Source organism: Mobula hypostoma, chromosome 6 (genome assembly GCF_963921235.1).
Source record: "Mobula hypostoma chromosome 6, sMobHyp1.1, whole genome shotgun sequence".
Taxonomy (NCBI): Eukaryota; Metazoa; Chordata; class Chondrichthyes; order Myliobatiformes; family Myliobatidae; genus Mobula; species Mobula hypostoma.
In genome coordinates, this window is record NC_086102.1 from 112145876 (window position 1) to 112167396 (window position 21521).

The following is a 21521-nucleotide window of genomic DNA, read 5'->3' on the forward strand; positions in this document are numbered from 1 at the left end:
CTGTTGAGCGTGTACCATTTGCATCTGTCAAGCAGTGCCCCGTCTGGTAACGTTTCTGTAGGGTCTTGCACTGTATTGTTTGGTAGGGTTCTGGCTTCTGTTTGTTGCCAGCGGTCAATCCTGTATGTTTGGGGGGATGTTCCGTGCGGTAGTTACTCCACTGTAGCAAAGCTTTTCCCTGATTTTCGGCGGTTGGAAATTGGCACATGATGCTGTAGTGGGTGCCGTGGATCCGAGATCTGTTTACCTTTTTCAATTTTTGTTGTAGTGTGTCTTCAGATCTCTGGGGGAGCAATGCCTGCAGGTCTGTAAATGATGTTAGTGGGTGTGGGGCGCAGTGGGAGAGGTGAGGGGGAAGGAGCTGTGACAATCTGGGGGTGACAGGTTGGGGTGAGGGGGAGGGAGCTGTGACAATATGGGGGTGACAGGTTGGGGTGATGGGATGGGAGAGTTGATGCTGGGAAGTGTCTGGATTCTGGTTGTAATTCTGTGCTTAATCCCTGACAGGCAATGTTTACATCCACCCGACAGCAACAATTGACCCCACAGCAGTGGTGAGTTTACAGTCGTCCAACACTGTGATGGCCTTTCAGCCCCATGTACCTGCCTACACTCTTTCCATTCAAAAGCATTAGGCCCAGAAGCACCTGTGCTTGGGCGATCCCATATGCTTCTTTGATGTTCTAGTCATAGGGCACCGCAGCACAGGAACAGGCCTTTTGGTCCATTTAGTCTGTGCTGACTTGTTATTCTGCATAGACACACTGACCTGCACCCGGTCCATATCCCTCCATACCCTCCCATCCATGTTCTTATCCAAACTTCTCTTAAACATTGAAACCAAACCCATATCCTATACTTCCGCTGGCAGCTCGTTCCACACTCTCACCACTCTCGATTGAAGATCCCCCTCAGGTTCCCCTTAAACATTTTACCTTTCACCCTTAACCCATGACCACTAGTTCTAGCCTCACCCAACCACAGTGGAAAAAGCCTGCTTGCACTGACCCTATCTATACCCCTTAACATTTTGGATCCCTCTATCAAATCTCTCCTCATTATCCTACACTCCAGGGAATAAAATCATAATCTATTCAATCTCTCCCTATAAATCAGGTCCACATGTCCTGGCACCATCCTGTTCTATGATACCTCTGCCTTGTGTAAATACCCCACCATTGGGAAAAGACATTTTCTCTCTACTCTGTCTTCCCATAATTTGTTTAAATATCTCAGCCTCTTCAGTCTCTCTTGTACCTATAACACTCTGTCCCAGGCAGCATCCTGGCGACTCTCCAGTGCAGTCACATCCTGTAGTCTGGCGACCAGAACTGTACGCAATGCTCCAATGTGGCTTAACAAAATGGTAACCTGACTCCTCAGCTCTTATATCTTGAGGGCCAGCACGGTATCGTAGTGGTTAGTGCAGCACTTTACAGCCCCAGTGATTGGTGTTCAATTCAGTCATTGTAAGGAGTTTGTATCCTCCCCCCTGTAACTGTGTGGGTTATCCCTGGGTGCTGTGCTCTCCTCCTGCAGTCCAAAGACAGACAGGTTAGAGTTGATGAGTTATAGCCGTGCTGTGTTGGTGCATGGTGAAGACCCCAGCACATCCTCAGACGCAAACAACACATTTCACTGTATGTTTTGATGTTTCAATGTACATGTAACAATAAAGCTAATATTTCTTTATCTGAGTTACAAGACTATAGTATACAACATGAAACTGAGGAGGCTGGTCTGCGTGATGTGCCTGTGCTGGTTCTGTAGGAGAGATCGACTTTTGTCCTAATCCCCTGTTCCTTCCTCATGTCCACAAACAATTTCCCCTAAGGTATCGGAGACTCTGCATGCGGTGTCACAATTGCCTTCCGAAACCTCTGATCAAGTCTGCCGTCACTGACCAATAAGACAGCAGCTCAGGGACAAAAAGTAATCCCGTTCCTAACTCCTACTCTGATTATATTCAACCAACACCCCTCACTCTGAGTCCTTTGATCACTGAATCTCCAGCTCCAGGTTGTTTCCCAGTTCAGGATGTTTAAGCCATGGAACTGTACTACAGAAACAGGCCCTTCAGCCCACAATCTCTGTGCTGAACAAAACACCAAATTAAGCTGCCTGTACACAAATTGGTAAATTTGGCAAATAGTCACCTGAACCAAGATAGAGTGAAAAGCTTATCTTGCATACTGTTCATACAGATCAAATGGTTACACAGTGCATTCAGGTAGAACACAGTAAAACAAGTACAGAATGCAGTGTTACATTTAAAGTGCATCAGTTACAGAAAAAGTGCAGTGCAGGCAGACAGCAAGGTGCAAGGTCGTAGTGAGATAGATTGTGAAGTTAACAGCCCATTTAATTGTACTGGGGAACAGTTCTTATAACAGCAGGGTAGAAGCTGTCCTTGAGCCTAGTGATACGTGCTTTCAAACTTTTGTGTCTTCTGCCCGATGGGTGAGGGAAGGAGAGAGAATGTCCGGGGTGGTTGGGGACTTCAGTACTCTGGCTGCTTCAGTGAGGCAGCGGCAGCGGGGAGTGTGGAGGGAAGTGTGGAGGGGAGTGTAGAGGGAAGTGTGGAGGGGAGGCTGGTTTCCGTGATAGGCTGAGGCAGCGGGGAGTGCGGAGGGGAGTGTAGAGGGGAGTGTGGAGGGGAGTGTAGAGGAGAGTGCGGAGGGGAGTGTAGAGGGGAGTGTGGAGGGGAGTGTAGAGGGGAGTGCGGAGGGGAGGCTGGTTTCCATGATAGGCTGAGGCAGCGGGGAGTGCGGAGGGGAGTGTAGAGGAGAGTGCGGAGGGGAGTGTAGAGGGGAGTGTGGAGGGGAGGCTGGTTTCCATGATAGGCTGAGGCAGCGGGGAGTGTACAGGGGAGTGCGGAGGGGAGTGTAGAGGAGAGTGCGGAGGGGAGTGTAGAGGGGAGGCTGGTTTCCGTGACAGAGGCAGCGGGGAGGGGAGAGCGGAGGGGAGTGTAGAGGAGAGTGCGGAGGAGAGTGTGGAGGGGAGTGTAGAGGGGAGTGTGGAGGGGAGTGCGGAGGGGAGTGTAGAGGGGAGGCTGGTTTCCGTGACAGGCAGAGGCAGCGGGGAGTGTAGAGGGGAGTGCGGAGGGGAGGCTGGTTTCCATGATAGGCTGAGGCAGCGGGGAGTGCGGAGGGGAGTGTAGAGGAGAGTGTGGAGGGGAGTGTGGAGGAGAGTGCGGAGGGGAGTGTAGAGGGGAGGCTGGTTTCCGTGACAGGCAGAGGCAGCGGGGAGTGTAGAGGGGAGTGCGGAGGGGAGGCTGGTTTCCATGATAGGCTGAGGCAGCGGGGAGTGTAGAGGGGAGTGTAGAGGGGAGTGTAGAGGAGAGTGTAGAGGAGAGTGTAGAGGAGAGTGTAGAGGAGAGTGTGGAGGGGAGTGTGGAGGGGAGTGTGGAGGGGAGTGTGGAGGGGATTGTAGAGGGGAGTGCGGAGGGAGTACGGAGGGGAGTGTAGAGGGGAGTGCGGAGGGGAGTGTAGAGGGGAGGCTGGTTTCCGTGACAGGCAGAGGCAGCGGGGAGTGTAGAGGGGAGGCTGGTTTCCGTGACAGGCAGAGGCAGCGGGGAGTGTAGAGGAGAGTGTAGAGGGGAGTGCGGAGGGGAGGCTGGTTTCCATGATAGGCTGAGGCAGCAGGGAGTGTAGAGGAGAGTGTGGAGGGGAGTGTAGAGGGGAGGCTGGTTTCCGTGACAGGCAGAGGCAGCGGGGAGTGTGGAGGGGAGTGTAGAGGAGAGTGTGGAGGGGAGTGTCGAGGGGAGTGCGGAGGGGAGGCTGGTTTCCATGATAGGCTGAGGCAGCGGGGAGTGTGGAGGGGAGTGTAGAGGAGAGTGTGGAGGGGAGTGTCGAGGGGAGTGCGGAGGGGAGTGTAGAGGGGAGGCTGGTTTCCGTGACAGGCAGAGGCAGCGGGGAGTGTGGAGGGGAGTGTAGAGGAGAGTGTGGAGGGGAGTGTAGAAGGGAGGCTGGTTTCCGTGACAGGCAGAGGCAGCGGGGAGTGTGGAGGGGAGGCTGGTTTCCATGATAGGCTGAGGCAGCGGGGAGTGTAGAGGGGAGTGTGGAGGGGAGGCTGGTTTCCATGATAGGCTGAGGCAGCGGGGAGTGCGGAGGGGAGGCTGGTTTCCATGATAGGCTGAGGCAGTGGGGAGTGTAGAGGGGAGTGTGGAGGGGAGTGTAGAGGAGAGTGCGGAGGGGAGTGTAGAGGGGAGGCTGGTTTCCGTGACAGGCAGAGGCAGCGGGGAGTGTAGAGGAGAGTGTAGAGGGGAGTGCGGAGGGGAGTGTGGAGGGGAGGCTGGTTTCCATGATAGGCTGAGGCAGCGGGGAGTGTAGAGGAGAGTGCGGAGGGGAGTGTAGAGGGGAGGCTGGTTTCCGTGACAGGCAGAGGCAGCGGGGAGTGTAGAGGGGAGGCTGGTTTTCGTGACAGGCAGAGGCAGCGGGGAGTGTGGAGGGGAGTGCGGAGGGGAGGCTGGTTTCCATGATAGGCTGAGGCAGCGGGGAGTGTAGAGGGGAGTGTGGAGGGGAGTGTGGAGGGGAGTGCGGAGGGGAGTGTGGAGGGGAGTGTAGAGGGGAGGCTGGTTTCCGTGACAGGCAGAGGCAGCGGGGAGTGTAGAGGGGAGTGCGGAGGGGAGTGTGGAGGGGAGGCTGGTTTCCATGATAGGCTGAGGCAGCGGGGAGTGTAGAGGGGAGTGCGGAGGGGAGGCTGGTTTCCATGATAGGCTGAGGCAGCGGGGAGTGTAGAGGGGAGTGCGGAGGGGAGGCTGGTTTCCATGATAGGCTGAGGCAGCGGGGAGTGTAGAGGGGAGTGTGGAGGGGAGGCTGTGCTGAGCTAGGCTCACAACTCTGCAGTTTCGTCAACAGAAGAGAGCCTGCAGATGCTGAAAATCCAGAGTAACAAACCCAAACTGCTGGGGGAACTCAGCAGGTCAGGCTCGTACCCTTTATTCCTCTGCACTTTCTTGCAGTCATGGACAGAGCAGTTGTACACCAAGCTGTCGAGCATCCAGATAAAATATTTGTGAGGGTCAAAGGGGATGTGCCCAATTTCCTTAGCAGCCTGAGGCAGTAAAGGCATTGGTGAGCTTTCTTGTGGCTGTGATTGGGCTCCAGTGGTTGGACCAGGACAGACTATTGGTGATGTTCAGTCCAAGGAACTTAACTCTCAACAAGTCTCCCTCAGCAAACAGGAGCATGTGCACCACCAATACCTGCCCCCTCCTAAAGTCAATGACCAGCTCTTTTGTTTTGTTGACATTGAGCAAAATGTAGACATGACACCATGTCACTAAGCTCTTTCTTCTTTTACAACAATTTATGATTTGACATAGAGCCCACTACAGTGATACTGTCTGCAAACTTGTAGATGGTGTTGGAGCAGGACCTGGCCATGCGGTCATTACTACACAGGGTGTACAGTCAGAGACAGTGATCATAATATGGTAGAATTCACCCTGCAGTTTGACAAGGAGAAGATAAAATCCAATGTATCAGTATTACATGGAGTAAAGGGAATTACAGAGTCACGAGAGAGGAGCTGGCCGAAGCTGATTGGAAGGGGACACTGGCAGGGATGACAACTGAACAGCAATGGCTGGTGTTTATGGGGGAAATTTGGGAGGTGCAGATCCCAAAGATGAAGTGTTCTAAAGGAAGGATGAGACCACTGTGTCTGACAAGGGAAGGTAAAGACAGCATAAAATCAAGACTCTGGTCAGACCCCACTTGTAGTTCTGTGCTCAGTTCTGGTCACTACAGGAAGGGTGTGGAAACTATAGAAAGGGTGCAGAGGAGATTTACAAGGATGTTGCCTGGATTGGAGAGCGTGCCTTATGAGAATAGGTTGAGTGAACTTGGCCTTTTCTCCTTAGAGCGACGGAGGATGAGAGGTGACCTGATAGAGGTGTATAAGGTGATGAGAGGCATTGATCGTGTGGATAGTCAGAGGCTTTTTTCCCAGGGCTGAAATGGCTAAAACAAAGGGGCACAGTTTTAAGGTGCTCGGAAGTAGATATGGAGGGGATGTCACGGGTAAGTTTTTCTACACAGAGTGGTGGGTGCATGGAATGGGCTGCTGGCGATAGGGTCTTTGAAGAGACTCTTAGGTGGGTACATAGAGCTTAGAAAAATAGAGGGCTTTGCGGTAGGGAAATTCTTGGTAGTTTCTTGAGTAGGTTACATGGTCGGCACAACATTGTGGGCCGAAGAGCCTGTAATGTGCTGTAGATTTCTATGTCAGATGTTCTATGTTATTTAGCCAATAATAAAAGAGGATACAAAAAGATTTTTCAGAAATATTAAGTGTAAAGGAGATGAGTGGATATCGAACTGCTGGAAAATGACACTGGAGAGGTAGAAATGGGGACAAATGGAGAGACTTTTGCAATTTTCTGGTCCTCAGGAACCAGAAACTGTCATCCTTGAAAAAGCTTTACTAATGCCTCTACAATCTTTACAGCTACCTCTTTCAGAACCCTGGGGTGTAGTCCATCTGGTCCAGGTGACTTTGTCATTGCTATTACTAAGGAGAAGATGCTTGGGAAGCTGCACTCATTTCTGCTCCCTGACACTCTCGCATTTCTGGCATTCTGCTGGTGTCTTCCACAGTGAAGGCTGACGCAAAATACTTACTAAGTTTGTCCACCATTTCTTTGTCCCCATTTCTACCTCTCCAGTGTCATTTTCCAGCAGTTCGATATCCACTCTTCTCTTTTACACTTAATATATCTGAAAAATCTGAAAGGAGACAGATAAAAGAAAATTAAAAAACTGGTTAGCCTGACTTCAGTAGTTGGGAAGATATTGGAGATAATTTTCAAGGATGAGGTTTCAGGGTACTTGGAGATACATGATCAAATAGGCCAAATTCAGCATGGTTTTCCCAAAGGGAAAATCTTACCTGACTAACCTGTTGGAATTCTTTGAGGAAATAACAAGCAGGATGGACAAAGAGAGTCAGTGGATGTTGTTTATTTGGATTTTCAGAAGGCCTTTGACAAGGTGCCGTGCATGAGGCTGCTTGGTTCAAAGTTCAAAGGCTGCTTAATGAAGTAGAGCTCATGGTATTACAGGAAAGTTTAACTTGCAGGTTGTCAGTAGTGAGGAAGGCAAATGCAATGTTAGCATTCATTTTGAGATGACAAGAATATAAAAGCAAGGATATAATGCTGAGGCTTTATAAGGCCTTGGTCAGACCACACATGGAATATTGTGAGCAGTTTTGCATCTTTATAGAAAAGATGTGCTGGCATTGGAGAGGGTCCAGAGGAGATTGATGAGAATGTTCCAGGAATGAAAGGGTTAACACATGAGGCACTTTTGATAGCTCTGGGCCTGTACTTGCTGGAGTTTTGAAGAATGGAGTCTCATTGCAATCTATCGAATATTGAAAGGTTTAGATAAAGTCGATGAAGAAAGGATATTTCCTATAATGGGGAAGTCTAGAGCCAGAGGGAAGCACCTCAGAATTGAGGGATGTTAATTTAGAACAGAGATAAGGAAGCATTTCTTTAGTCAGAGGCTGGTGAATCTCTGGAATTCATTGCCACAGGCAGCTGAGCAGGCCAAGTCATTGGGTATACTTAAGACAGAGGTTGATAGGTTCTTGATTAATCATGGCGTCAAATGTTATGGGGCGAAGGCAGGAGAATGGAGTTGAGAGGGATAATAAACAAGCCATGGTGGAATGGCCTAATTCTGTTTTTATGTCTAATGGACTGAGGACACCAGTGTGGAGAATAATCATACCAGAGGCATTATTGCCTATCCTTACTGAAGTCAGGATCCATTGCAAAGGAAGGTCTGGTGTCCCAGCTCTAGGAGCTTGGTGGTGAGTTTGCTTCGAATTATAGTATTGAAGCAGAGCTTTCGTCAATAAACAATATTCTAATGCAGATGTTTTTACTGTTCAGATGCTCCAGAGATGAGTGTAGGGTCAGGGAGATGGCTCCTTTAATTTTCTGCACATTCATCTGTCTGTCCAAGAGCCTCTTAAATACATACATCATATAGCCCCACCACTACACCAGGCAGCCCATTCCAGCACCCGCCAGTTTAAAAACAAAATGCCCCACGCACCATTGTTAAACTTTCCCCCTCTCTGGTTTGAACTGTCAGGTTTGGACAGGATCAGAAAAGGCTGTAGAAAGTTGCTCACTCCGCCAGCTCCATCCTGGGCAATAGCCCCCCCAGCATTGAGGACATTTTCATAAGGTGATGTCTCAAAAAGGCAGTTTCCGTCTTTCAGGACACCCATCCACCAGGACCATGCCTTCATCTCATTGCTACCATCAAGGTGGTCTCACAGGAGTTTGAAGACACACTCTTCCCCTCTGCCATCAGATTTCTGAATTGATAATTAACCCACGAACAACACCTCTAGTTTTTTTTCTTCTTTTGCATACTCGTGTAATTTTATATACACATTCCTTATTGTTGGTTAGTTTTTTTCAATTATATATTGCAGTGTACCGCTGCTGTAAAACTGATGGCAGAGGGAATGAGTGTCTCCTGTGGCTGTGATCTTGTCACCTGAAATGTGTGCCTTTCAATATTTCTGTGCTGACTATCCGTGCCTCAGAAATTTATATATTTCCATCAGGTCTAGTGTTTTATTTCTCATCTTTATGCACAGCTGGGTCCCAATGTCACCATCAGCATGGGAGTGACCATCGGTGCTGGTGTTCGAGTGCGGGAATCCATCATCTTACACGGAGCCTTGCTGCAGGTACGCACATCCCAGTCCGGGCAGGGCCTCGCACCCCCCCCCACCCCCCCCCGGGACCGCGCATCCCAGTCCGGCAGGGCCTCGCCCCCCCCCCCCCCCCTCGGTACCGCGCATCCCAGTCCGGGCAGGGCCTCGCCCCCGGGACCGCGCATTCCAGTCCGGGCAGGATATTAATGCAAGTAGTGCAGACCCCAGAACTTTCAAAGACATGCCAAAACAGTTGATGCCTTTGGGTGCTTACAACAATGGGAGGTAAACAGTCCCCACTGTTAGGAGTACAACAAGTGGTTGACCAGGAGATGATATTTGTTTATTAATGTCACCTGTACTGAGGTACAGTGAAACGCTTGTCTTTCATACTAGCTCTGTCACTCAGGAGAGAAAGGCAGAAGAGGGGAGCTGTGGTGATAGGGGAACAGAAAGAAGATTCTGTGGATGAGAACAAGATTCCTGGATGGTATGTTACTTAGTGCTTCCAGGGTCTGGGATGACTTGGATCAAGTCCTCAGGATTCTTAAGTGGGAGGGTGAGCAGCTAGAGGTCATGGTGCATGTAGGTACCAATGATATGGGTAGGAAGACTGACAACTTTCTGCTTAGGGAGTTCAGGGAGTTAGGTGCTAAGTTAAAGGGCAGGACCTCCAGGGTTGTGACCTCAGGCTTGCTACCCGTGCCACATGCTTGTGTGGTCAGAAATAAGAAAATCATACAGGTTAACACGTGGCTAAGGAGTTGGTGCAGGACGGAGGGATCATTATGCTCTCTTCCAGGGAAGGTGGGACTGTACATAAGGGAGAGCTTGCACTTAAACTAGAGTGGGACTATTATCCTAGCAGGAAGGTTTTCCAGTGCTGCATAGAGGGTTGTGAGTTTAAACTAGAGTTGCAGGGGATGGGAACCTGAGTGCCAGAACAGATAGTGGAGACAGATGTTGATAAAACCGCAGACAAGGTCAGGAATCAAAAGGTTGATCATGGTGTGACTAATGCCCTGAGCTGTGTATATTTCAATGCAAGAAGCAACATAGGAAAGGCAGCTGAGCTCAGCATGGATCAACACGTGGAATTATGATATTGTAGCCATTAGTGAGACTTGGTTGCAGGAGGGGCAGCCCAATATTCCGGGGTTCTGTTCTTTGTCATGCCTAAAGCAGGGGGGATTAAAGGAGGAGGGGTGGAGTTACTAGCCATGGAAAATGTCACAGCAGTGCTCCGTGAGGACAGGCTGGAGAACTCATCTGATGAGACTTTATGGGTAGAACTGAGGAATAAGATGGATATGACCATGTTGATGGGGCTATATTATAGACAACCCAATTCTCCATAGGACTGAGGAAAAAATTTGTAGAGAGATTGCAGACTGTTGCGAGAAACGCAAGGTTGTTATAGTAGGTGATTTTAATTTTCCGTATGTTGACTGGGATTTCAATATTGTAAAGGATGTAAAAGGATGGGAAAGAGTTTGTCAATGTGTTCAGAAAATTTCCTTAATTAGTACATAGAAGTTCCAACGAGAGAGCATGATACTTGATCTGCTATTAGGGAATGAGACAGGGCAGGTGACAGAAGTTTGTGTGAGGGAATACTTTGCATCAAGTGATTATAATGCCATTAGTTTCAAAGGAAATATAGAAAAAGATAGGTCTGGACCACAGGTTGAGACTCTAAATTGGAGAAAGGTTAATTTTGATAGATCTTCACTCAGAGGGTAGTGAGAGTGTAGAACAAGCTGCCAGTGCAAATGGTGGGTGCAAGTTTGATTTCAATGTTTAAGAGTTTGGATAGGTACGTGGATGGTCGGCCTATGGAGGGCTATGATTCCACTGCAGGTCGATAGGAGTAGACAGTTTAAATGTTTCAGCATGGGCTAGATGGGCTGAAGGGCCTGTTTTGTGCTGTATTTTTTTTTTATCATTGAGGTAAAACAAAGTGAAATACTAGCAGTGCAGAATAAAGTGTAACAGTTAAAAAGAAGGTGGAGTGCAGGTAAACAGTAATGTGCAAGGTCATAATGAGGTAGATTGTGAGGTCAAGATTCCATCTTAGCATACCAGAGTCTGATAACCTGTTCTTGAGCCTGGTGCCCAATGGGAGAGGGGAGGACGGAGTCTGTCTGGGACGGCTGGAGTCCTTGATGATGCTGGCTGCTTTACCCAGGCAGCTAGAATTGTAGACGGAGTCTGGGAATCAGCTGCTGAGGCCTTGGGAGAGAATTGCTCAACAAGACCTTTCATGTCACTTTTACAGCAAAGGTAGGGATATTGGGTCAGCACGATGAGCATTTACCAGGGATGTGCAGGATGGAGAGTTGTATCATGGTAGATAAGAAATCACATTGTAAAGTGGCGGTGTCAGCTCGAGAGACCAGTGATCTACTCCCAACTTGTGTGTTAGCAACTGTCAAAGACCTATTCTTCCCTGGGTCCCAAGGTGTGTCTGTGAGATTGCGATTCAGATTCAGCCCAGGCAGGCAGACGTGCAACCCAAGGGAGTTCCCAGCTACAGGCAGGTAAGTAGAGCTGAATAAGCAGCTGACGTTCGGGCCAAGACCCTTCATCAGTCCTGATCAAGTGCCTACGTAGCATCCTCCCTGATGGGAGTGGGATAAACAGTCCATGAGCACTGTGTGGGTGGGATCCTTCACGTTACTGGCCCTTTTCTGACACCTTTCTGTCAGTCGTCAACTGTTTATCCCGGCTAAAGCATAGATTCTGCCTCAACTGTTGAGTTCCTCCAGTACTGTGTGTTCACCATTTCCATCATTTGCCGAATCTCGTTTTTATAAGTCGAGCAAGAGTCCAGTCAGAATAGTTGTGATTTCGTGGGATAGAGCAGGTTCAAGGGGCCGAATGGCCTGCCCCCACAGCTGCTTTCCGGTTCTAATTGGCCATCTCTGTTGTACAGGACCACTGCTGTGTGTTGAACTGCATCGTGGGCTGGGACAGCGCTGTTGGCAAGTGGTCTCGGGTAGAAGGCACCCCCAGTGACCCGAATCCAAACGACCCCTACGCAAAGATCGACAGTGAAACGCTCTTCAGTGACGGCAAACTCAACCCCTCCATCACCATCCTCGGTAAGAACTGAATGGACATAAGCCTCCGTGTACGTACCTGTATCTCAGATCACACACACATTCAATAAGGACATAGAACGTACAAGCAAGGCTTTGCAGTCCACGATGTTGCGTAGATATCAGCACAGACAAGATGGGCCGAAGGGTCTAGTGGAGCAGATTAGCAGAGTTGCAAATGTTACTGCTGCACTGGAGCCAGAGTCCATATTCCATGGGGGTAGGGCTGGTGCGCTGGGACTTTGACTGATGCCGGGGTGTCATTTCAGCTGCTGTTTGCTCCCCGCAGGCTGTAACGTCAGTATTCCCGCTGAGGTGATCATTCTGAACTCCATCGTACTCCCACACAAAGAACTGAACCGCAGCTTCAAGAACCAGATCATCCTGTGACGAGGGCGGGGGCAGACCCCCAGGACTGAGGAGGCTGCCGCTGGCTCACTTGCTGTGGGATGCACAGGTGGGGCCAGCTGTTCTGTCATACCATCTACTCGTCACCTTCCCCTCGCTGTGTTCCAGGTTTAATCAGTCCTCTCAGCTCTCTCCAGCCCATGAATGTCCACACACCATGGGAGTTTGGACTGTATCTCTGCTCTGCACATACCGCTGCCCCACCGTGTGCACCAGACCACTGTGTTAGGGACATGCGAGTTCAGGCCCACTAATGCCCTGATCCGTGTGTCCAGACACAGCCACCCATCCCTCTCGCTGTCAAAGAGGATGATGGCTGTGGCGTGACTACTGAATCGTAAATAAAGAGATTTTCCCTTTGAGCACAGTTCGCCTGCCTGTCTGAATCCCACTCTGACGTTAGATTCAGATTTGTTCAATTATCATATATCAATACATCACTTGTGTTAACAAACGACCTGAGGATGTGCTGGGGGCAGCCCGCAAGTGTGGCCGCACATCCTGGTGCCAACGTAGCACGCCCACCATGTTCAGCAACAACAGGAGAAGAAGCCCCTCACCTCCCTCCTACCCTGCAATTCACATAGACAGACAGGCCTCCAGTGGACCCGCAGACAGTAGCCTTCTGATTTCCCCAGTGGCCTCGCAATGCCAGGGCTTTGTCCATCGGGCCTCGACTTGCTCATTCATCAACCCCAGGGCTCGCCGACGATGGGACGCTGAATTCCGTACTCATGGACACACATAGCTACAGGGTCAGCCTCACTCATGCTCTCCGATCCCCGGGTTTTATTTTGGTTTTTAACTGGGCCTCCGTCAGTTGGGGCTGACCGTGAACATGGCAACCCAGCTATCTACATCAACGTCCAAATGCAAGCCAGGGCACTACAATCTGGAGAACAAGTTGTTACCCATGGTTGTCACAGCAGATGCCACTCAGTGCTAAATTCAACGTAGGTCTGCCTTAGGGACTCCAGCTCCAGATTTTTCACCTCTAGGTTTACTCCCAAAGCCTTTCCCATGAGTGGGTGTAGCTGCAGGGCAGTGGAGCTTTGAAAACAGTTTTCCTTCTCCTAGATGAGCCGCCAACCACAGCTAACGAACATCAACTGCCCTGAGTGACTGGTTTCAAGGTGCCAATAACCTGTCTTTGCCCCTTTTCTTGTTGATGGAAATGGTTCTGCCAGGCTTAGTAACCAAGCCATACGTGAGGGGCAGGAGCAGGAGCTGGTTGTTTGAGGCTATTTGGGATCCACACTATTGGAAGTGTATAATACGTAGTGGGAGCTCGTCCCCACTACTCGTCCCAGCATCACAACCTTAATGATCCAGCCACTTCACTTAGCAGCCCGATATTCACCTACGGGTGAACTTCATCGCATTCCACGTCACTGGCCTTTGACCACAGAGTGGAGGCCAAGACTCCAGCACGACCTCTAACTCTTTATGTCTCTGTCCCTAAACCCCAACTTGACCCCCCATGCCCCCACTGTCTCCAGTAGAGCTAAAGAACAACCAAGTGCAACTTCACCAGGGTCTGTAGCTCAGCGGCTGGTTACATTACTGAGAAAGTGATGTAACCTGTGGGGAGGGAATCAGTGACTCCAAAGTTCAAACACCGGGCTGGATCGCCATGGCTTGACTATGCACCGTGCTGGAAAATGAGATTAGTGGTGTGGTGTACATTGAAAGTTTAAAAAAAATATATCAGGAATCTTGCACAGCAAGGACCAGTTGGCCAATCAGCCTGTTTCTGTGCCCATTCGACTTTCAGGACATATTTGATTGCTCTTTTAATGTACTGAAACTTCTTTTTTAAACTGGCATCTCCAGAGATGTGGCTCGTTAGCCCCTCACCTTTATCAGACTCTGTCTAGGGTCAGTATGATCCCACCAAACCCAAGGGCACTGGGATGTCTCGCTCACCCAAACCCCACTCTGTGTGAATATTGTGTAACTACTGGTCCCTTGCAATTGCCCGGCAGCAATGACAGACTGTATACAATTATAAAGTAAGTATATTTACAAATGTCAGCATTATCGAACAGTTAGTAGGAAAAATTAAAGGACAAAATAAAAAGGGCCCATTACAGTTAACCCAGTCCAAATGTGTGCACAAGTTTGGAGCTCAGCTTAAAGTTGTCTTTAACTCACGTGCTGGACCCACAAGTGTGCACGAAAGCACACACCGCCTTCCGAATGCTGCTAGAAATCCACCTCAAACAAACGGGCTCCCCCACGGGAGTATTGGTCCTTCCTCGAAGCCATTCATCTGTACAAAGCACCTTGTGAAACAGAGATGGCATCCTCAGCCATCTTCCCTCCTGTTTTCTCTCAGTTCCCACCAAAAAGACCGACACACACCAGTGTCCATCACGAATACCTCTCCACCCAGCATTCTCTAGAACCCTCTCCCAATTCCACCATCCTGATTGGCTGACAACATTCCCAAGGTGAACAACATAGTCCCTTATCTTTAGCTTAAACCCAAACATGCTCAAAGCAGAACAGACTGCTCTTAGAGAACTGGTCAAATGAAATACCTACAGCATAGCGACCCATCATTAGCAACAGTTTTCAAAGGAATTTTGTGATGTAATGACCTCTAATCCATTTGTAAAGGGTAGCGACATATCTCACTGGGGGATAGATGCAACACAGTTCTCCCAGTGCATCATAGGACAGCCTACATGGCGGTTTCTCGATTCTTTGAGACCCCCTTATCCCATCTTCGGCTCCTCCAAGTTCAACCACCCCTTAGACACTTCCTGTCTACCAAAGAGTGCCTCCTCATATCTATCACTCATGTCTTCCAGTGGCTGAGGTCCCCCGGTCCATGACCAAACTCAATTTCCTTCAGTTTAAGCAGGTGCTGCCAAGCATCTTCAATCTCTACTGTTGCTAACAGATGAGCGCTCTCTCAGAAAGGGGTGTCTTCAGTTGCTCCAATAGTGTGGCAAGTAGTGGAGTAACCAGCATCAGACTCGACAGTAGAAAATACACCTTTGCGTCCCAACATCTTCTCAGTTAATCCCCTTTTCCTTTACTCGGACATTCCAGCAAATTTAGGGGTTCCTGCCAGTCGAGCTACTCCTCTGGGGTGTAACACGGCTCTGAACACAAGTGGATGGACAAGGCTTTCAGAAATGTTCTCTCCTTTATGCTCCCAGCAGCCTTCTCACAACAGCAGTGTTTGTTCCCACAAGAATGGAAGCTCCACCCTTTTCATCCGGATCCAGGCAGACCAACACTGGGTCAATTGACCCAGTTACTCCAACATCTGATTCCAAACACTCCAGTTTCAATGACAGTAACGATTGTCTGGATATTCATCAGCACTAAGCTCCTGAATCTCAAGGGCACTGAGTGGCGTCAATGGTAAATGGGTCAAATACTGGTTGTAAAAGGATCTATAAAGCTAAGTAACTTGAGAATCTGTGTCAAGTATGGCTCTAGCATAAACACATTCAATCCGTATAGATACAGCAGAGCTTGGTCCCACTAAACCTTCAGGAATAAAGTTTGGTAGTTTAGCATTGCCCTTGATGCACTGATAGGAATGTATCCTCTCTGAAATGTCAGCCTGTTCCTTTACTGGGTCCCTCCGTAGTTTTACTTTTTTTTCCCCGTTTGATTAACTGCTGATTTACTTTCCGAAGGTTTTCCTGTCCTCCTCATTCCTGCTTAAAGTGTCCACCTCCACAGTTGTAACAGAAAATACTAGTCACTTCCTTGGTCAAGGGGCCCCGCTCAGTAGCAGGCCTTGGCTGGGTATGTCCCACAGTGGGTCCGGCTTCCTATTAGCCTTGTCAGGCCTGGTGGCAGTACCAACCAATATCATCTGAAATACTTCGACCCTCAGATCTTTCCCGCCGTCCTGCAAAACCCCCACTTGTGGCATCGGGTTGCTTCGGCAACAGAAGCTGCTACTGAGGACTTTGCCCTGCTGAGGGAGGCCTCCCACTCCTCCATTGCGTTTTCCTCCTCTCTAACATCTGAGAGACTCGGTAGAAGATGGAGGAGGGCACATCCTGTGGGTCATTCGAATACATAGAGCAGTCACATCATGTGACAACACATCCTTCAGAACTTGCTCCGTCCTCAAAGTACGGACGGAGCATGGCCCCACTTCTCCAGGTACCTCAGTCGTATGAGGCAGATCCACTCTCATCACATCATTGCCAGGCTCAACTAAAACATCTTTACCCGCCGTTCAGTCAAACTGCCGTGCCATTCTCGTACTCTCAGTCGCTTCACGCCACGGAAACCGGCATAAGCACCGTCCTGATGGGCCACAATGCTAGTGACAGACTTTGACCTTTTAATCTGGATCCACAGTCTGCATGAAAGCACACATCACCTTTCGAATGTCACTCAAAATCCACCTCAAACAACCGGGCTCCCCCACGGAAGTACTGGTCCTTCCTCCTTGAAGCCATTCATCTGTACAAAGCACCTTGTGAAACAGGGATGGCATCCTCAGCTATCTTCCCTCCTGTCTTCTCCCAGCTCCCACCAAAAAGACCGCAACTCACACCAGTGTCCGTCACAAATACCTCCCACCCCCCCCCCCAACTCCACTATCCTGACTGGCTGACACAACATTACTAAGTTGAACACAGCTCCTCATCTTTAGCTCAAACCCAAACGTGCTAAACGCAGAACAGACAGCTCTTACAGAACTGCTAAAGTGAAATACCTACAGCACAGCAGTAAAAATCTTAACCAGGGTGTTACACTACCCTATCTCTAGATTCTGTGATCAATCCAACCCTTCCCTACCACAGGCACATGGATGTCGGAAAAAATGGAGGGCCATGAGTCTCTTATATGTCCCTAATTTATCTGCCTCTATCACCACCCCTGGAAGCGCATTCCACGTTCCCACTGCTGTTTAAAAAATAACTTACCTCGGACTTTTCCCCCCTATAGTTCAATCACCTTAAAATTATGCCCTCTGGTATTAGCTATTTACACCCTGGGGAAAAAAAAATGTCTGGCGGTCCACTATCAATGCCACTTGTTATCTTGTGTACCTCTATCAAGTCAACTCATCCTTTTTCACTCCAAAGAGAAAAACCTTAGCTTGCTCAACTCGCTCACAAGACATGCTTTCTAATCTGAGCAGCACCCTGATAAATCTCTTCCACACCAAATTTCAGTTCCATGTTCATTCAACCACACATAAAAATACAGCCAAGTGAAAACGTTCCTCCAGGGCCAAGGTGCAAAACACAGTACCAACAGTCACACATAGCACATAGTTATAATAGCAGGAAAACACAGTATCATAAAATATCTAGCCCAAGTCCCTGAGTGTCATAGCCTGTAGATTGATGGTAAATGGGATGTTGTCCTGAAGCCACGTTTCCGCAAGGACAAGCCACAGCAGTTTCTTATCTCACACTAGTGCAGCTGCAGACGAACACAATCTAGCTAGTCTTCCATTGAGTGAATACTGGAGAGCAGCACTGATGGAGGGGCCAGTCCCCAACCCAGCACAGACTACAGCTCACCCGACGCACCTTGACTTTTACCCACACCGCCTCTGGCATATCCTCCTCTGGGTAGCTGCAATAGGTGACAGCACAGGGTGAGCGTGGGAGGCCATACAACAATTGAGGCCACGCAGCTCCCCCACCTCCCGTCTTCCCAATAAACCTGTGAACTTGACTCGCGTCATTCCAATGTCTAACAGGGTCTTGTAATCAGAAGATTAACTGATTGTTTTCCCACGTCCTTCCTATAATGGGGTGACCAGACAGAACACGATGGAGATGGAAATAGGCAATGCACCTGTCAGGAGAGTGAGCAAGTGCTGGAGTCCCCAGATGGATCAGGTTCGAGGGCTGAGTCACTCATGCCTAAAGGTTCAAGATTGTTTATGTCATTTCCAGTACACAAGTGTAAAAGGGAATGAAATAATAGTTACTCTTGATCTGATGCAGCATAAAACATAGGATAAAGAGCAATAATTTAAAGAAAAACAAAATAAATACTTAAGACAGCTTATTTACGTTGAGGCCCTCATGATCAGGGTCGATCATGAATAGTGCATCCTAGCTGTCGAAGTCTATATACAAGCCAGGGCAGTACGATATGGAGAGCAAATTGTTCCCCATGAAACAGGCTTCCCCTCTCCACACAGGGAATGAATACAAATTAACAGCGGAGACCGATTCTGTTCGGCACCAGCATTGTTACAGCAGATGCCACTCAGTGCTAAACTCAACGTAGGTCTGCCTTAGGGACTCCAGCTCCAGATTTTTCACCTCTAGGTTTACTCCCAAAGCCTTTCCCATGAGTGGGTGTAGCTGCAGGGCAGTGGAGCTTTGAAAACAGTTTTCCTTCTCCTTGATCAGCCACCAACTACAGCTAACAAACGTCAACTGCCCTGAGTGACTGGTTTCAAGGTGCCAATAACCTGTCTTTGCCCCTTTTCTTGTTGATGGAAATGGTTCTGCCGGGCTTAGTAACCAAGCCATACGTGAGGGGCAGGAGCAGGAGTTGGTTGTTTGAGGCTGTTTGGGATCCACACTATTGGAAGTGTATAATACGTAGTGGGAGCTCGTCCCCACTACTCATCCCAGCATCACAACCTTAATGATCCAGCCACTTCACCTAGCAGCCCGATATTCACCTATGGGTGAACTTCATCGCATTCCACGTCACTGGCCTTTGACCACAGAGTGGAGGCCAAGACTCCAGCGCGACCTCCAATTCCTCACATCCCTGTCCCTGAAGCCCAACGACTCTTCACTCCCTCCCCGTCCCCGAAACCAACCATATAGAGCTAAAGAACAACCAAGTGCAACTTCACCAGGGTCTGTAGCTCAGCACGTGGTTACATTACTGGTTCTACTGAGAAAGTGAACGGTGCCCTGTGGGGAGGGAATCAGTGACCCTAAAGGCCGAACGCCGGGCTGGATCGCCATGGCTTGGCTATGCACCGTGCTGGAAAATGAGATGAGTGGTGGTACTACCCATTGGGCCAAAAGCCTGGTTCATGGCTGTATAACTGAAGCAAGATGGGAATCCTCACGCACCAGGTCTGAGATTCTGCTGTGGTACTGAGGTATGAGTTTGTGGCTGATTGTTACCCATGGAACAAAGTTATTCAGATCGATCCATGGTGACGCTAGGTACAGGAGTGTTTACGCAAGGTGACTGACGGGAAATGATAAAGTGGTGGTGGTTGAGGGTGTGGAGGGGTGGGTTAGTGGGCGGAGGTGTTGATCAGCATTACTGCTTGGGGTAACTAACTGAGACTGGTGATCCTGGTGTGGATCCTACATAGCCTCTTCCCTGATGGGAGTGGGTCCTGTTTGGATGAATCACTGGAGCGTGGAAGGAGCAGAAACCCACACAAAGACGGTGAGGTGCATCGACCCTCCAGCGAACCCTGTGGAATATTTAATCCATTCTCCACCCGCTCCCCGCCCCCCCCAGTGGTTACATGGGTACTCTGAGAAATAGCCCAGCCCAGAGGTGACTGCAGGGTACACTGATGGACTTCCTGTCATTGGAGCTCAGCCCACACCAGGAGTGAGGTCTCAGTTTTTCCCTTGCTCGGTCCCACAGCAGTCGAGCCCACTCATAAGACATAGGAGCAGAATTAGGCCATTCAACCCATCGAGTCTACTCCGCCATTCCATCATGGCTGATTTATTATCCCTCAACCCCATTCTCCTGCCTTCTCTCCAGAACCTTTGGTGCCCTAACTAATCGAGAAGCTATCAACCTCCACTTTAAATATACCCAATGACTTGGCCTGCCCAGCCATCTTTGGCAAAGAAATTTCTCCTCATCTCTATTCTAAATGGATATCCCTCTATTCTGAGGCAGTGCCCTCTGGACCAAGACTACCCCAGCATAGGAAGCGTCTTCTCCACATCCACTCTATTGGGACCTTTCAATATTCGATAGGTTTCAATGAGGTTACCCCCCACCTCCACCTTCCCGCCTCATTGTTCTGAACTCCAGGGAATACAGTCCCAGAGCCATCAAACACTCCTCATGCATTAACCTTTTCATTCCTGGAATCATTCTCATGAAACTCCTCTGGACCCTCTCCAATGCCAGCACATCCTTTCTTGGCTAAGGGGCCCAAAACTGCTCACGATACTCCGTGCGGTCTGACCAATGCCTTACAAAGCCTCAGCATTACAGCCTTGCCCTCCTGAAATAACTGCTAACATTTCATTTACCTTCTTTACCATCACCTCAACCTGCAAGTTTACCTTTAGGGAATCGTGCCTGAGGGCTCCCAAGTCCCTTTGCTATCATGCATAGGTCTAAACTCACACAAAGCCCACCCTCCTGCCGCTATCCCATAACTGAGATCTGGGAAAAGAAAGTGAATGAAACTTTATTTTTTACACTTAGACAGTGAAAATGAGCATAAACTTTCAACAAGCAATCCCTCCCTCCCCATCCAAAATCCAGTCCGACACTGACCAGAGTAACTGTTCCCCACCCACCATCTATACACAGGTCTCCAGAGACCAATCATCCCAGAAAAGCATGGAGTAAAACTCGAGAGGAAACACAAATCTCTGGACAGATGAAGAATCCAGAATGTGCCAGGGTCTGTTGGGACAAGGTTCTCTCTGCAGAGGTTCCTCACAGGCACTTTATTTCGGGGTTGGTGAAGGGAATAACTTGTAGGAGGTTCCAGTTCTGGAGGGAGACAGTGAAACCAGGCGTCAGTCGTTCCCACGACTCCTCCCACCTCGCCCATCCACTCGCAGATACTTACAGCAAGCCGGGGGGCAGACAGCAGCCAGGAGAAAGGTCCATCTTGGCTGCATCAGGGCTGGTCAGTGGCTTGAACAGAGTCCCTGAAGGGGGAAGAAGTCCAAATAGAGGGAGTCGGCCCAGCATCAGGTCCCAAACCCAATCAAAGTCTTCATTACCACCCCACCAAACACTCAAACCCACCACAACCAACAACCGTAGCACACCCAACACACTAACCCAACCCAGAGGCTTCACTACCACCCCACACAACACCCGAACATTACCCATCCAACACACACAGACCCCATAACACCATAAGCACCCAGCCAACATCCTAACCCAACCCAGAGCCTGACCAACGCACAGAAACCTTCCACCCAATTTCTATCAGCTATTCCCACCCAACTTCAGAATCCTAAGCAGAGACAAGCTTCTGCTTTATTTCTCACAGCAGGATTTCCCACCCACCCCAAAAGCATACTTCTCCTATTCCGGAATCTCCCACATTTCACACAAGGCGGCACAGATAGGGGTACGGACCACACTCCCAACAGCTCCAAGGGAACACAGATCATTCAGTTGTCA

The 21521-nt window shown here is 49.3% G+C and overlaps 2 protein-coding genes across 2 annotated transcripts in view; one reads left to right on the plus strand and one right to left on the minus strand.

Moving 5' to 3' along the window:
• LOC134348305 (mannose-1-phosphate guanyltransferase alpha-A-like) overlaps nt 1–19367 on the plus strand; it is a 59954-nt gene extending 40587 nt beyond the window's left edge. Inside the window, exons 9-12 of the mRNA XM_063051475.1 lie at nt 508–554; nt 8629–8721; nt 11624–11792; nt 12079–19367. Coding sequence (XP_062907545.1) covers nt 508–554; nt 8629–8721; nt 11624–11792; nt 12079–12179 — 410 coding nt within the window. The 3' untranslated portion in view covers nt 12180–19367. The remainder of the gene's footprint in view (nt 1–507; nt 555–8628; nt 8722–11623; nt 11793–12078) is intronic.
• Nucleotides 19368–19376: 9 nt separating this feature from the next.
• Nucleotides 19377–21521, minus strand: part of LOC134348745 (rac GTPase-activating protein 1-like) — a 38803-nt gene continuing 36658 nt past the window's right edge. The window contains exons 15-16 of the mRNA XM_063052547.1: nt 20956–21037; nt 19377–20876 (exon numbers count right to left, since the gene is read on the minus strand). Coding sequence (XP_062908617.1) covers nt 20831–20876; nt 20956–21037 — 128 coding nt within the window. The 3' untranslated portion in view covers nt 19377–20830. The remainder of the gene's footprint in view (nt 20877–20955; nt 21038–21521) is intronic.